At 38.9% G+C, this 15,562-nt stretch overlaps 1 protein-coding gene across 3 annotated transcripts in view; it reads right to left on the reverse strand.

Annotated features, from left to right (window-relative positions):
- Positions 1-5,875: 5,875 nt before the first annotated feature.
- The window catches only part of Trak2 (trafficking kinesin protein 2), a 58,077-nt gene continuing 48,390 nt past the window's right edge, over positions 5,876-15,562 (reverse strand). For all 3 annotated transcript variants that reach the window (XM_026405315.2, XM_026405314.2, XM_026405316.2), the window contains 3 exons: positions 13,909-14,175; positions 11,982-12,087; positions 5,876-9,765 (listed from right to left, as the gene is read on the reverse strand). In XM_026405315.2, coding sequence (XP_026261100.1) covers positions 9,087-9,765; positions 11,982-12,087; positions 13,909-14,175 — 1,052 coding nt within the window. In that variant the 3' untranslated portion in view covers positions 5,876-9,086. The remainder of the gene's footprint in view (positions 9,766-11,981; positions 12,088-13,908; positions 14,176-15,562) is intronic.

Raw genomic sequence — 15,562 nt, forward strand, 5'->3', positions numbered from 1 at the left:
CCTGGAAGTAGTGTGGACCTTAAACCACAGGACCCTACTGCCTATTTTTCAAGGTCAATCAGATTATGATTGCATTGAAGTCATGGATGAGGAATTTTCCAGATGACTGGACTTAACAGACCAGCCTCTCAAAGATCTCATGCTGAATACTTCACTGATGGTAGCAATTTTGTGGAGAAGAAGAATGCCTTGCTGGGTCCTCCATGGTGACCCTAAATTCCATCATTGAGGCAAAACCTCTGCCAAAAGGAACCTCAGCACAAAAAGCAGAACTTGTTGAACCTGAACCTTTCAGCTGTCAGCAGGGATATGTGTCAATATATACCAGACTCTAAATATGCCTTCACCACCCTCCACATGGACAGAGCTTTGTATATTTAAAAAATATACAAAGGAAAAGACAAAGTATTCAAAGAAATTCTTGAACCTTAGATGCTGTATGGGCTTTTAAAAAGGTGGCAGTCATGCACTGTTGGGGACATAAGAGGGGAAATGCCACCATCACTTGGGAAAACTGTAAAGCAGACTGAGAGGCAAAACTCATGACCTCCAAGGCAGCAATAGAATCAATGGCTCTGAATGGGACCTAAAATATTTACAACGTGAGAACACCTGGTTTAAAACTGAAAATGAGAGCTATTTCCTGGGCAGATGAAGATTTGGAAATGGCCCAAAAGCAATTCCTGAGTCCCTAGCCTAGCTCCAGCCAAGCAGTTCCACTGGAAGACCCACATTGGCTGAATGGCTCTTGAGGACACATTTGGCCAACATATTCTACATTCCCCAGCTCTCCAGCATAGCTCGAGTGGCGTGCAAACAGTGTGAAACATGTGCCGAAGTAACCTGTGTCAGAGACCTAATTCCTGGGGTGCAATATGTTGGGGGGGCCCATTTGAAATTATAGTTTTGGGGGGCTGGGATTGTGGCTCAGCAGTAAAGCACTCACCTAGCACAGGTGGGACCCGGGTTCGATCCTCAGCACCACATAAAAATAAAGGCATTGTGTTGTGTCCATCTACACCTAAAAAATAAATATTAAAAAAGTATATAGTTTTGGGCTTCACTGAGATATCTTGGGTTTGGGGTTAATTAAGTATTTGCTAGTCTTTGTGTGTAATTTCTCAGCTGGATAGAGGCCTTCCCTACTGTCACAGAGGAGGCACATGAGTGGCCCCATTTCTCCTAAAGGAAATCATTCCTCAGCTTGGAATCCTAAACATTATGGGACTGGGTAATGGGCCAGGGTACGTGGCTGGGGTGATACAATTGGTAGCAAAAGGGTTGTTCCTTCTCTGGAAGTTACACACAGCATACTGTCCTCAGAGTTCTGGGAAGGTGGAGTGAATGAACCAAACTCTAAAGTTACAATTAAGCAAACTGTGTGAGGAAACCTACCTACACTGGGACCAGGTGTTTCCCATTGCTTTGTTGAGGATTAGGTCTATCCTTACTAGAAAGACTGGGTTCTCCCCTTAGGAGATTGTTTATGGATGCCCTCTTTCCATTATAAGGGGTATACAAGGCAATCTAAAAGTAGTAGGCAACATTACTCTGAGGCAGCAGATGCAGGAAGATGGTATCATATAAGAAGACAGGGTCTTCTTAGAACTGAGCCCTAAGAAACACCAGTATTTACAATGACGTTTTTCAAAAGGTGGGCCATGGGTTAGTTAAAATATGTACAACTATTACTTGCCTATTAGTGGCTTAAGTCAAAGAGGCTTATTAACTTTATGAAATACGAAGTCTGAAGGCAATGCCATCCGTATCAGTACACAGATTTGGCAAACCCGACTCTCTAAGGCCCAGCGTATTGACTTGAAAGGGTAAAGTTTCTAAGCTGGAAAGCTTGAATGTAAAAGATTAGGTATTATTAAGTTCCTCTGTTACACCCAGATTCCTGAGATAGTTAAAACAACGCCCTACTGGCCATTTAGCCTAGGGCCCTGTGCAGTTCCTCACAGGGCCCGAACCAATCAGTTTGAATGTGTATCCCGCTTAGGAGTGACCAATCATCCCTGCCCGACCTGTTCCCGCCAATGAATGTGCCAATCACGTCTCAGAGTTGTTGTTCAATTTTCCCGCGCCTCATGATGATTTGTTCTGATGTATGCAAAGCCCACCGCCCTCTCCAGAAAGTGTACTTAAGCTCTGCTTGACCTCTGCTTGGGGCTCCGGGCTGCTCTTCCTTCTTGAGTGAGCACGGGGCCCCAGCGCGCTGGAATGGATCCCCAATAAATCCCCTTTTGCCAATTGCATGGAGCCAGTCTCTTGTGTGGTCTCTCCCTCCGACGCTCCGCCGGACCCTTACAGACTGAGGGAAGCCTCATGGTTCCTCTGGCACTGCCACAACTGAAGACAGGTGTTCAAAGCTCAAAAGGAGGAAATAGTACAAAGAGGAAAATTGGTAGATTTCACTATTGATCTAGTCAAGTCCATCTCCACCTGGGGGTCAGATAATAGAGTCCGTTTATCATGTAAAATTCTGTACTTAAGTTCTATTTATGATTAATTAGCAGCAGCAGGATTTGGGTTGAGTGGCGAGGCTGATAACAAAGGCAGGAGGGCAGAGGTTGCTGAAGGGAATCCACCATGTGAGGAGGCCAAGAGATTACCGCTTCTCAAAACGGCAGAGGGGAGGGAAGGGAAGCTCTCAGGACCGAGGGTTAGCCACTCTTCTTTTTGATTGGGCTCAGGGAAATGGCATTCTCAGTGTCTTCTGCCAAAAAACATGGCTTTATGTTTGGAACAGAGGTGAGAGGAGGCCAGAACACTGAGGGTTTAAGTGTAAGGGAGATGAATGAGAGAAACTATGTCTTAACAATCTGATTACATTACCCAAACTACTGTGTACACTGGGGGAAGGGACACCATCTTGTCTGATGCTGTGGCCCTCAAGTGTGATCAGTTGCGAGGAAGTGAGAGGAAACTATTCCCAGTGTGGAAAAGGCAGTGTTCTCTTAAGGAGCTTGCAATTGTCTCAAACCTTCTCCCTTCCCTTTGATCATTTCCTGTATTTCAAGATCTAATTTAGGGTGCCATGCTAACTCTTCTGGACTCGTTTAGCTGTTCCTGATGGCCAAACAGGAGGTGCAGGAATCATGTGAAAGCCTTATGTCTAGAAAGAGGGGACACTCTTCTGAGCCCTGGCATAGCAGGGACAGACACAGACACCTTGGTTCATTGATCTGGAGCTCAGCTCTGCAACAGCAAGATCCACACAGCTAAACATCAGCTCCCATCATGAACATCATTCAGACCTCAGGGAATGCTTTTTTCCACATCTCTTGCTCTTTACCTTCTGTTTTAGTCTGCTTTTTTGTTGCTGTGACCAAAAGATGTGATAAAAACATGGTTTCAGGGATCTTAGTCATAAATGGCTGACTCCATTGCTTTGGGCCTGATGTGAGGCAGAACATCATGGTGGAAAGGTGTGGAGGAGAAAAGCTCAGGACACGACTCAGGAAGCAGAGAGAGCTTTCACTCACCAGGGAATAAAATACATACCAGTGATCCACCTCCTTCAGCCACACCCCACCTGTCTACAATTAACACCGGATTAATCTCAATGGATTAATCCACTGACTGGGTTAAGACTCTCATAACTCAACTATTTCACCTCTAAACTTTCTTGGATTGACTCACACACAAGTTTTTCGGGGATACCACATATGTAAACCACAATACTTTCAAAACAAGATGACTACATCCAAATACTATGGATATTTGTGATTTATTCATCTGTTAAGGTCGCAGATAGACATTGCTTTAGAATGGAGAAGGGATTGGGGCAGCAGGAGTTAGGTAACAGAAAAGGTAACTTACAAAACCTCTCAGCATTAGCGTCAGATTCATGTACGAGGGAATACTGTTTTCCAGATGTGCTCAACATTTTTTTTTTGCTTCTTTTAATGCATTAATTTTAATTCCACAGGTACTTAGATATTGGAGTAATATTTGCAAAAACTGCATATGGTGGCTGGAGAACAATTTACAATAAGAATCCTGATTCCTCATCTGTAAGTCCAGATGGGACTCGAACCAAGCATAGTACCAAATCTTCATACCACTGGATAGGTCAAGAGATTATGGGCCAGGTGTGGTGGCACACACTTATAATCCCAGCAATTTGGGAGGCTGAGACAGGAGGATTAGGAGTTCAAAGCCAGCCTCAGCAACTGAGCGAGGCCCTAAGCAACTTGGAACTGTCTCTAACTAAAATATAAAAAAGGGATGGGGATGTGGCTCATTGGTTAAGTGCCCCTGGGTTCAATCCCCAGTAGCATTATGTGATGGTGAAAATAGCCATATAAGAGGCTATATGAGATTGTTTGCATGTGACGTGAAAATCTTGCTTTTTAACCACTTAGTGTTTTGCTGAGGTAAGAAAGTTAACTTTTGTGAAATAATACTTTGATTTTTATATATTCAGGTAATATATTTTTTACTAACATCTAATATCATTTTATGCATACTTACACTTTCTTAAAATAAAGAACAAAATCCCTTTATGCTATTGTGGACAATGCTTGCCAACCAGCTGTTATACTTTGGCATCTTTTGTTCATGTGAAAGTTCTGTGGCCCTCTGACCCTTAATTTTATAAGCTAATGAAAAAAGACACACAAAACTTGACAGCAGCATAATTCCAACTTAATATACAGAAAAGAAAATGAGCAAAGTCCCAAATCTTTACCCCCATCAAAAGGTCTCTGGACTTAATCTACTGATATTCATTTATGAAAAAAGACACATTATTAAAGATGCTAAGAGTGTTACTGAATTTCATATCAAAAGAAGAGTCTTTTTGAAAATATTTTTTAGTTGTAGTTGGACACAATGCCTTTATTTATTTTTTTATGTGATGCTGAGGATTGAGCCCAGTGCCTCGCACATGCAGACAAGCGCTATATCGCTGAGCCACAACCCCAGCCCCTCAAAAGAAGAGTCTTTTCTTTTTTTAAGAGTGTGTGTGTGTGAGAGAGAGAGAGAGAGAGAATTTTTTAATATTTATTTATTTATTTAGGTTTTTGGCGGACACAACATCTTTGTTGGTATGTGGTGCTGAGGATCGAACCCGGGCCGCACGCATGCCAGGCGAGCACGCTACCGCTTGAGCCACATCCCCAGCCCAAAAGAAGAGTCTTATATTGAATTTATTCCTCACAAAATTGTGCAAAATTCTATATGGATGAGTCTTTAAAAATACAGAATTTTAAAAATATATGTATATATATTTTTAGTTGTAGATGGAGAAAATATCATATTTATTTATCTTTATGTGGTGCTGAGGCTCAAAACCAGTGCCTCATGCATGCTAGGCAAGTGCTCTACCACTGAGCCACAACCTCAGTCCCCAAAATACAGAAATTGTGAAGGAGATGAGAATATAGAAGGACCTTTTCTTTAGAGGCCAAGAATATTTAAATTTAGTTTCTTGGAAACCATTTCTAACTGGTTAAGAATCTCAAGAGAAAATTGTGGAAAAGAATTATTTCACACTTCTGAATCTTCTCATACTTAATATCTGCACGCCAATAACTTCAGATTTTATTTTTATTTTTTTGGGCAGTGGTGGGGATTCAACCCAGGGCCTCAGGCACACTACCAAAGTGCTCTACACTGAGCTGCATCCCCAGTCATTAGAGTTTATTACTACTATTACTTTGCTAAGGAAATATGGGATAGAGAGACACTACTTCTAAAAAAGTATGTGTGACATACAATAAGATCTGTTTACTACTTGACTGTGTTACTGGTCTGTTTTGTGTATTGGCTCAACAAGTAGATGTAGTTTTTCAACTAAAAACAACATAGAAGAGACAGTGCAGGCTCATCTGAGCAAGACCTGGGACAAAACACAGGGAGACAAAGGAAAATTTAAGAAGCTTCTCATGTTTATTATCTGATTTACATTTTACAAAGCAAAGGAAGGTGCACAAAGAGTTGTTTGACAAAGTCAAATCCCAGACATCACAAAATGGTATTTCTCTGGCTGTCCCAAACAGAGGGTACTTGTGCCTACTCCCAGGGGTCTGTGCTCTGTGACGCAACAGCTCAGTTACAACACTGTGCTGTTGCTGTTGTACACATAGAGAACAGATCCCTGTGCAAGGGACAGCACATTAAATACTGACAGCCCTAGTTCCAGATGTCCAAAGATGTTAGAACCACCCACTACTAACTACGTACTAGAACGGTCAGAAAAAAACAAACTTTGAATACTGTGCAAAATATACCTTTTATAAAAGAGAATAGGTTTCTGTTGTGCGTCTCTAATTTATTTCCTCTCTTGCCAAAGTCTGACCATTTATGTCAAATCAAGAGCATACAGCACAAAAATGTTTTTAAAAAATGACTTTTAACAATAATCATTAACTTCTCCCTAAAGATCCATGCCTTCAGCTATTTACTTAAGATTTGGGATCTTCCTAATTCAGGAGAACTTTTAATTCTGAGCTCAAGAAAGTTATCTCTCCTACTAGATAACAGGATACTCAGAAATACCTGAGGTATTAATCACTGAAAACATTGTTGGAGGAAAAAAAAAAAAAGATTGGGATTTCCTAAACTAGCACGAAATTACAGATACAGCTAACACCAGAGGGAAAAAACCACAAATAGAACCAAAGCATATAAGATAAACTGAGGAAGAACTTGCTGTGAGGCTCTAGTTCTTACTATACTTTGCAGATTCTCAGGCTGTACCAAAAATGATTTTAGTGGAAACTTCAAAAATAGCAAAACCCAGTTTTAAGATAGGATACATTTCTAGAGACAAGCATGCACCAGCATATAATTATGGTTTCCGATGACATCAGTATCAATTGAATTTTCAAAAACCCAGGTCTGGTTTTCTTTAATCAGATGTTCTTATTTGATTGCTGATATACCCACTCTGCTTCCAGTGATCATTTAGGCATTGATTATAAAAAATTATGCTCAACACAGAACACTACAAAATCTAGCTTAATTTAAAGGGATTTATATAATATGCATGTAAATCTGGTAATTTAACATTCTTTATTACTTCCTAACCTTATGTTTTCCTACTTCCTGATGTTGCTTTGAAATTATAAATGTCCAGGCAACAGGAAGATTACTTTCTTAGGAAACAAATAAAAAGCTTTAAGAGTTGGCTAAAGTAAGCACCCCAGAGCTACTTTACAGAGTAGAAATTCAAATGCCATTTTTAAAAAAGTGAGTTGGGATATTTAGGAAATTCAACAATTCTGTTCTAATGCCTTACTGACTTGCCTGGAATCCTTTCTGATTGTGTGCGTGTATGCTTGCTGACATCAGCACGGCTGAGCGAAGGGGAAAGAATGGGAAGAGTTCTCTCTCCACCCTTAGTTTTTGAGGAATTTATTTAGAAAAGTTTTATTAAAAGATTCTAAAAATTATGAAAAACTCATACATTCTTACCACTGGGTATGCATGTTGGTTTTTTAATTCTTTGGAGCTTGTAGCTCTTTATATAGGGGAGGCACCTCAAAAGGAGAGAGGAAGGACCATCCCTGGCCTGGGAATAGGTGTACTAGTGGTACCACAGGAGACAGAGCAATTGAAAATTGTCTTTCAGTTAATTCAGGACAAAGCAACAAAGCAATTGCAAATTAAGCACCAGAAAGATCAAGTGATGCATCTCCTGTTTTCATGAACAAAGTAATAAGTCTCCTCCCCCACCTTCTCCCTATCATATTTTTCATGTAATGATATTCCAGCCCCAGTCATACAAAGCCATGCCACCTGATGAGGGACAGACCCTGATCAGCAACACTCACAAAACAGAAAGACTTCTTCCCAATTCACAGGCTTTCATCACACTGCTGAATACTGAAACCTAATCTCATGGTCTCACTTTACTATTTCAGTTTGTCAAAAAAGAACCCCAGAGAAAAGAAGCTTAACTTTTCCATGATAAAGTTTGTCCTCTAATTCTATGGATACTAAGTATGAGGCAGGTATGTTTTATTAGGAAAAAAAACCCCACCACCACCAACAACAAAATATAGTCTCAAAGCAAGCACCTGGGTTTTACTTCAGTTTATAATAATTTAATGTGCCTGAGAATTTTTGTGCAAATACACATCATCTTTCATGAAAAATATGCATAGCGCACTTTGGAAAAAGTTGTGGTCAACTTTCCTTACAAAAAATTTTTTACGCATGTAAATATACAACATAACCTAATTCCTATGGATTGCACTTTTGGTTTAACCCCTTCTAGCCTCCAAGAAAATTTGAAAGACATGCACTTGATGTTTGTCTTTCCTGGCCACTGTATTATCCAACAAAAATATTCTAAAAACAAGTTTCCTTGGTTCCAACTTACCCATATTTTCCTTCTTAAAGAAAATCTCTCCCAACTCCTACCCACATTTTTTTGTTGTTGTTTGGATATTGTATAAAAATACAAATTTAGAAATGAGCTTTCAATAATCATTAATATGAAGGAATTTGGATGGCGTTTGAGCTCACAGTGGCTCAAAGGCCTGAAAACAGGAAAAAAGGAGTCTCAACTTATGATCTAACTAAAAAGATAAAATTCCTTGTTTTGCGAATGCTATGAGCACACCATTAGATGGATGCATGATTTAACCAGACATTAGCAGAGTAACATTTGAGCATCTCGCTACCATCCGAGTAACAGACTGAAATCACCACACCAACCTTTTGGAAGAGCTTTCTCTGAGTGACCGTCAAAGTTGCTCTTTTTCTCTTCCCATCCTGCTATGCTCATCAGAAGTAAAGGTATCGGCAAGTTCAGTTTTCTGGTGTGTTCTAATACTATTGAATTTCTATTCATTTTTTATTTTCAAGACAAGAAAACTCAATTGAAAGATTGTTAAACCTTTCTTTTCTTTCTCCAAACACTCATGGCTCATTCGTTTCTACTTTCAATTTACCAGACTTCATCCACAGGGACCTCAGCCCAATCTTGTTTCCACACCTCCACTGCCCTCTCCACATTCACAACCCTTCTGCAACATTCCTTTTCTCTCAAGTCAGACTAGATTGCTTGTATCAGTGCATATCAATCCTTCATGTGCTAATCTGTACAAGGGTTCAGTTAATGATGAGTTTCAGTCCTCCTTCAGGATACTCATTTTGGGTGAGGATGTGCAAACAGGGACACCAAAGCTACCCAGCATGACTGGAAGACTCTGATTCCTTCTCAGTCCACCCATTAAGCTGCTACCGGAATTTAAGTAAACAGCAGAGTCTGGTTTTTGTAGGCTGATTTCTACCTCTTGGCTTTTTCCATTCTCCTGGCTGGCAGGGGTCTTGACGACTCTGGCTATCCCTAGTCGCTTCAGCCTATCCACTAGGTTCATTTTCAACTGGCCAACATCAGGAGGGTTCCGGGAAGGTCTCAAGCCATACATTTCCTGGAGGAATGTTTCAGCTGGACGGGAGGCCAAAAAATTTTCAGAGAGATGCACTCGGGTCTCAAAGGGCAAGGGAGAGGGGCATGGTGAATGAGATGGGGAATTTGGAGGTGTGGAAGGGATAGCAAGGGCTTTTGGAAGAGGCGTGAGAAGGGGATTCTCTGAAATTGGGCTGTGGTACACTTTAGCAGAGATGCCACGCTCCTGAAGAAGTTTGGCCAAGCTCATGGTGCTACTGAAGGTTACAGTAGAATCTCGTCGGTTTGTGATGGATTCACCAATGCTGAGTCTATAGGACATGGCAGGAGAATTCATAGCTGTGTTCGATGAACTATTCCCACTACTTCCACAGGATAGCGAAGGGAATCCAGAGCTCAAAGAAAGAAGCAGGAAGAGAGTATTTAAGAATAAAACAGCAATCCCAAACTGGTGTTTAATTTTTTTTTTATACTGGTGATTGAACCCAAGGGCATTCTACTACTGAGCTACATATCCCGTCTTTTTTATTTTTTAGTTTGAGACAGGGTATCACTAAGTTGCAGAGGCTGGCCTTGAACTTATGATACTCCTGCCTCAGTCTCCCCAAGGAGCGGGGATTATAGGTAAGTACCACTGTGCCTAGCAAATTTTCAGTTTTATATCACTGAGAAATAACAAACCTCTGACTATTCAATTCCCATTTTCCAAGAAATGTTAATTCCAAACAGTAGTAATACATGAATACTTGAGAAATAAATTTTTCTCTACATTAACTTAGAACATGTGTTTTTAGGAAGTTAGAAATAATTAAAAATTTGGCAACCATTAGTCTCATTCTTCTTATTTTATGCTCAGTTAAGAAGAAAAACTAAATAAGAAATCATGTACTTAAGGAAATGGTGACAGAATGGAGAGTTCTTTAGCCAATTTTCTCCTGAACAAATGTTATCAGTATTTAATAAACTTTCACTTTATTACAAAATGCTCAGTGTATCACAATTTCAATATTTTTAAAGATTAGAAAAAAAATGCAAATTTCTGTAGCACCAACTCGTATAGAAGCTAGTCAAGCAAGTTTGACTCCTTCCTTGGTCAAATTAATCCAACTGAGAACCTCTGATCTGGTGCAGTCCATATTCTCTATGCCATCTCTACACTTAATAATCTTATCTCACTGTAGATTTGCCTGTCCTTTCCCAAATTATATACTTCATATGATAGTACCAACCCGAATTAAAAGTCCCTTCAAGAACGAATTTTATAAAAATTATCTCGGTGATTGTAAGAACACTGTAGATTGGAATCATTTAAATGCTTCCATAAACAATTGATTTATTTCTATCTTACAGATATTAAAAATCATAATCTTATTTCCCTGCACACTGGAAGCTAGAAAGTAAGACTCAAATGCATGAATCATCTTATCTAGTATATGAGACTTTATGGTACATTTTGTGCAGTAGGTTTCATTCCTGTACCCATTTTGTACCCTTGATTCCGTTTTACATCTTCTTTCTTTTTTACTTCTAGTTAACAATATCCCTACAACAGTCAATGGGTCTCTGAAAGCTACCACAGACTCTTTTGGGAATTGGCAGGATGGAAACAACATTCAAGAGAAGCTTGTGCAGTAAATAATTTGGCTTTGCCCAGAGAGGTCTGGTCTTTGTCCTCAGCTCTTTTGGGAAGCAGTCTATAGGAACGTCTTTGGTTAGAGTGGGAGCTAGTCACAGATCTTAAGATGGGCCTGGCCACACCAAATAGTCTTAGGCTGAGGACTGGCCATGCCAGAATGACCAATAGTGTGATTTAGGGTTGAAGCTTTGGGTCATACAATATCAGTTGTACTGGAGGCTGAATTCAACCATGTGGGAAATCAACCAATTATACTGACACAATGAAGCACCAGTAAAACTCTGGACACTGATGCTTGAGTCACACACTGTTACCCATTGATGCCAGGAGTGTAATGACAAGAGAATCTCCCTAATGACAAGAGATTCTTCATGTGTAGAAACCTCACAGACTCTGCCCTATACATTTCTTTATTTAGATAATTTTAACCTATGTTCTTTCTTTGTAATAAAACAAGTAAAACAGCTTTCTGTGAGTTCTAACAAATTACTAAACTTGACAGAGTTGTAGAAACCCCTTGAACTTTATAGGTGGTGTCAGAAGTGAAGGTGGTATTGTGCAGGGCACTGGTCCCTCAAATTCTGCAGTATGGCTAACTCTGGATATAGCCTTGGCTGGGTCATTTACTAGCTGTCTGCCCTTGGACCAGTCACTTCAACTTTCAATGTCCCAGTTTCTTCATTTTAAACAATATATACTCACTTATCCTGTCTACTTCAAAGAGTTAAAATGGGGCTAGGGATATAGCTCAGTTGGTAGAGTGCTTGCCTTGCATGCACAAGGCCCTGGGTTCAATCCCCAGTACCACAAAAAAAAAAAAAAAAAAAGAGTTAAAATGATCAAATGAGAAAATAAAATGTGAAAATAGTCTAAAGACAAATTATACAGAACATTACTTAAAATTCTGGGAATTAAAATGAAGGTAATTTTATAAAGAAATTTATGTGAGGCGCCGGATTTCCCAGGCCCTCTTACCTAGGGGTAACCTGAGTGATATCAGAGGGATGTAATATCCTACAGGTGGTGAAGGTGAATGTCGAGTTCGTGCATGACAGACACTTTCCTGGGTTTGAGGTTGAAACTGAAATGAGATTTTTCAGGGAGCCAAACACAAAATTGAAAGACTAGGTTAATATTATAAGAAGCTCATCATTATTTATTAATATTAAAGCACTTATCATCTGCCTTTTGTAGTAAAAATCCCCAAATATGGAAATAAAATAAAAAGATTGCATGCACAAATATTAACTGGTTAGTATTTAGCTTAATCCTTCAAAACTTTAAAACTGTAAATAAAAAGGCATAAAAATAGTTTAGCAATGAGAGAAAAATACACTCTGAAAAAATACATTAAAAAAATCAACATCTAGTCATCTAAATTACTTCTGTGATTTTCAAAGTGTGGTCAAAGCTGCTTTTACAGTAATGCTATGATAGGGAATTGACTTTTGCACTGTTGGTGCAAAGGCAATGGTGGGTAAAACTGCTGGCTCTTTAGTACAAATCAAGGCAATGTCTCCAAACTATACTTGTATTTTCATTCTCATGCACTCATAGTAATAGAAAAAAAAAAAAGAAGCCAGATTTAGCTAAGAATGCCCTTGATGAAGTGGTAAAAATTCTTTACTAAATCTTGAATCTTGGCCCATAAATCTTAATGCCATGCAATAAAATGAAGTATGTGTTAGTACTTCTGTTGCACATCAAGGTAATGATTATCTAAAAGAAAAAGCATTTGTGCAGATGAGTTGAAATTTTGCCAGGAAGCCACATTTTCACTTGAAAGAATAAGAGGTAAGCTATAGTTAGTCAGTCTTGGGTATCTGGAAGGCATTTTTCTCCAAAACGAATGAAATGAACCTACTCCTTCAAAAGAAATAACAATAATATTTTCTGCCATTGACAAAATTGTAGGTTTCAAATAAAAATCAGAGTTTTGGAAAACTTGTATCTACCACTAGAGAGCTTGAAAGTTTCTTAATATTTAAGAATTTTCTTTTGGGAGGTGGTGATATTAATACAATTTCAATATAAAATAATGAAATGTGTCAACCATTAGAAGATCTGCATAACTCACTAAACCAGTATTTTATTAATGACCAATACATGTTTCAAAACTGTGCCTGTGTAAATAAGTTAAAAATACAGGACCAATCCGTTTTATGTAACAAAAGTATGAAAATTCACTGATAGAATTTCAGAATCTACACTGCTATAAATGTTCAAGACACTACCACGGACCAAGTTTTGGTTATAATGTTGAAGAATATCAATAAACACCTGAAAAGACTATTAAAATACTCTTTCCTTTTTCAACTTCTACATGTTTATGTGAGGCTGCAATTTTTTTTGTATTGCTCAATCAAAACAACATACTGTGAAAGACTGAATGTAGATACTGATAATGAGAATTCCACTACCTTCTGTTAAGTCAGAAACTAAAGACTTGTAAAACTGTTAAAAAAAACCCCAATTTTTATTACTTCTTAAAAAAAAAGCATAGTATTTGTGTAACAGGTAATTATTTTTAAGTGATTTAATATTTAAAAAAAATCTCTTACTTCTGCCAGCTGTTTTCTAACAGCAAATATCAACTGATGTAACACAACCCTCATAGAAACACTGTCTTGAATTCTCAAAAATTTTTAACAGATACTGAGACCAAAAGGTATGCAAATCTTTTGCAAACTGACTGAATTGATCTATCTCTGCCCAATCCATGAAGGCATGGCTGAGATAAAGTAGAGAGAATTAGAATGTCACTAGTGCCACAGATATGCATTATCTTAAATCTAATACTGAATACATTCCAGTGAGATTTGAGCAGAGGAAGCCAGTTGATCAGTCAGAATGCAAAAAGCTACTGGTTACTAGGCCATGTTCAACCAAGCACTCTTCTTACCTGCAACTGGTCCAACTGTTGAAGAAATGGGTGGTAGGAAGATCCCTGTTACTGGTTTGGATACTGTAGGTTTCTGCTCCATATGAAGAGGCTGCTGAACCTGAAAAGTGATGCCCTCCTCTTCATCCTCCTCTAAATCTGAGATGTGATAGACGGCACCTTTGGGCAACTGGGTAAAGCCTTTAGTAATGACACCTGGTCGTGGATCAAGAATAGTTCCCAAGTTTGGTTGAGCAAGCTGCTGCCAGTGATGTAGAGTTTGTGATCCTGAATGTACAAGCCAAGGGAAAAGAGAGGCATCTTAAATCTTGAAACAGAAGTTAAAATTATGTGTGCAATAGTAATAATGATAGTAATAAAACTACTTATTGATCTTAATATTTTGTTAATAAGCTTGGCAAATTAAAATTCTCTGTGAAAGACTGATAAGACATTGGGGGTGTAATAACCGATTTCAAAAGTCAACTTTAAAAAGGACAATTAGCGGGGTATGGAGGCACACTCCTGTAATCCCTGCGGCTCAGGAGGCTGAGGTAGAATCGAAAGTTCAAAGCCAGCCTCAGCAAAAGCAAGGCACTAAGCAACTCAGTGAGACCCTGGCTCTAAATAAAATACAAAATAGGTCTCGGAGAGTGGCTCAGTGGTTGGGTTCCCCTGAGTTCAATCCCTGGTATCCCCTCCAAAATAAATAAATAAGTAAATTTTATAAAAGGATATTTAAAGAAGGGGAGGGGAAAAAATCCAAGAAGACATTCTTAATGGGAATCAGGATGCTGAAGCAGTGAGGAAAAGGATGGGATGTACCTGAGAGGTGGGCTGTGTTTTCCCTGGTGATAAAAATCAATACTCCCCTGGCCTGGAACAGGGCTTATAAACTTGGAAGCCAAAAGCCAGGCTCCTAGGTTGGGAGATAAGTTGAATTTTCAGTAATTTCTTTATGTATTTCCCCATCTTGCTCATGATTCTTTCTCCTCTGGGTTCCCAGGAAGCAAATGAAAATGAAAATGATAAAAAGGATACATTCCCTTGGTTCTAGTGTATGGGTCCCTGGTGAACACTCATCCCAAGCACCTGCACCAGATGCAGCATCTAATTATATCACTACAGTCATTTCATCCTAAGAATGACAACTCTGACAAATGCCTACATCAAACTAAGTTATGGAACCTTTGAGTTGAGGGATCCTTATAGGCTAACTACCCCAAATTTTGTTTAATGCATAATTCTTTTATAATAATGGTTATGATAATGGCAGAGTCTCATTTGAGAACTGTCAATATCCCATAAAACAAAGAAATTTATTTTGAATTCAAGTACTACCTTAGAATAAAAACTGAACTGAAACAGAAATTTAAAAAAAAATGCAGGCATACAAACCCCAAAGTAATTATTGTTCCTGGATATAGAGTTCTTTTTCGAATAGGAAGATGGACATGAGGCATCATCTCCAGTTCATTTTCATTTTTCATTCCATGGAAACTGCTATTAATGACAGTCCTTAGCAAAGGACAGGAAAAGATTCCTCCTCCTCCCCCCTCATATTTATATTAAAAGTATCAGAAAAGAACCGATGGACGATGACTTAGAGAACGCTGATCTCATTTACTAATTTTCCACAAAACACGTAATGCCCTATCAGCCAAACAGTGAGATT

The sequence above is a fragment of the Urocitellus parryii genome, chromosome 1, assembly GCF_045843805.1.
Source record: "Urocitellus parryii isolate mUroPar1 chromosome 1, mUroPar1.hap1, whole genome shotgun sequence".
In the NCBI taxonomy this organism is placed as follows: domain Eukaryota; kingdom Metazoa; phylum Chordata; class Mammalia; order Rodentia; family Sciuridae; genus Urocitellus; species Urocitellus parryii.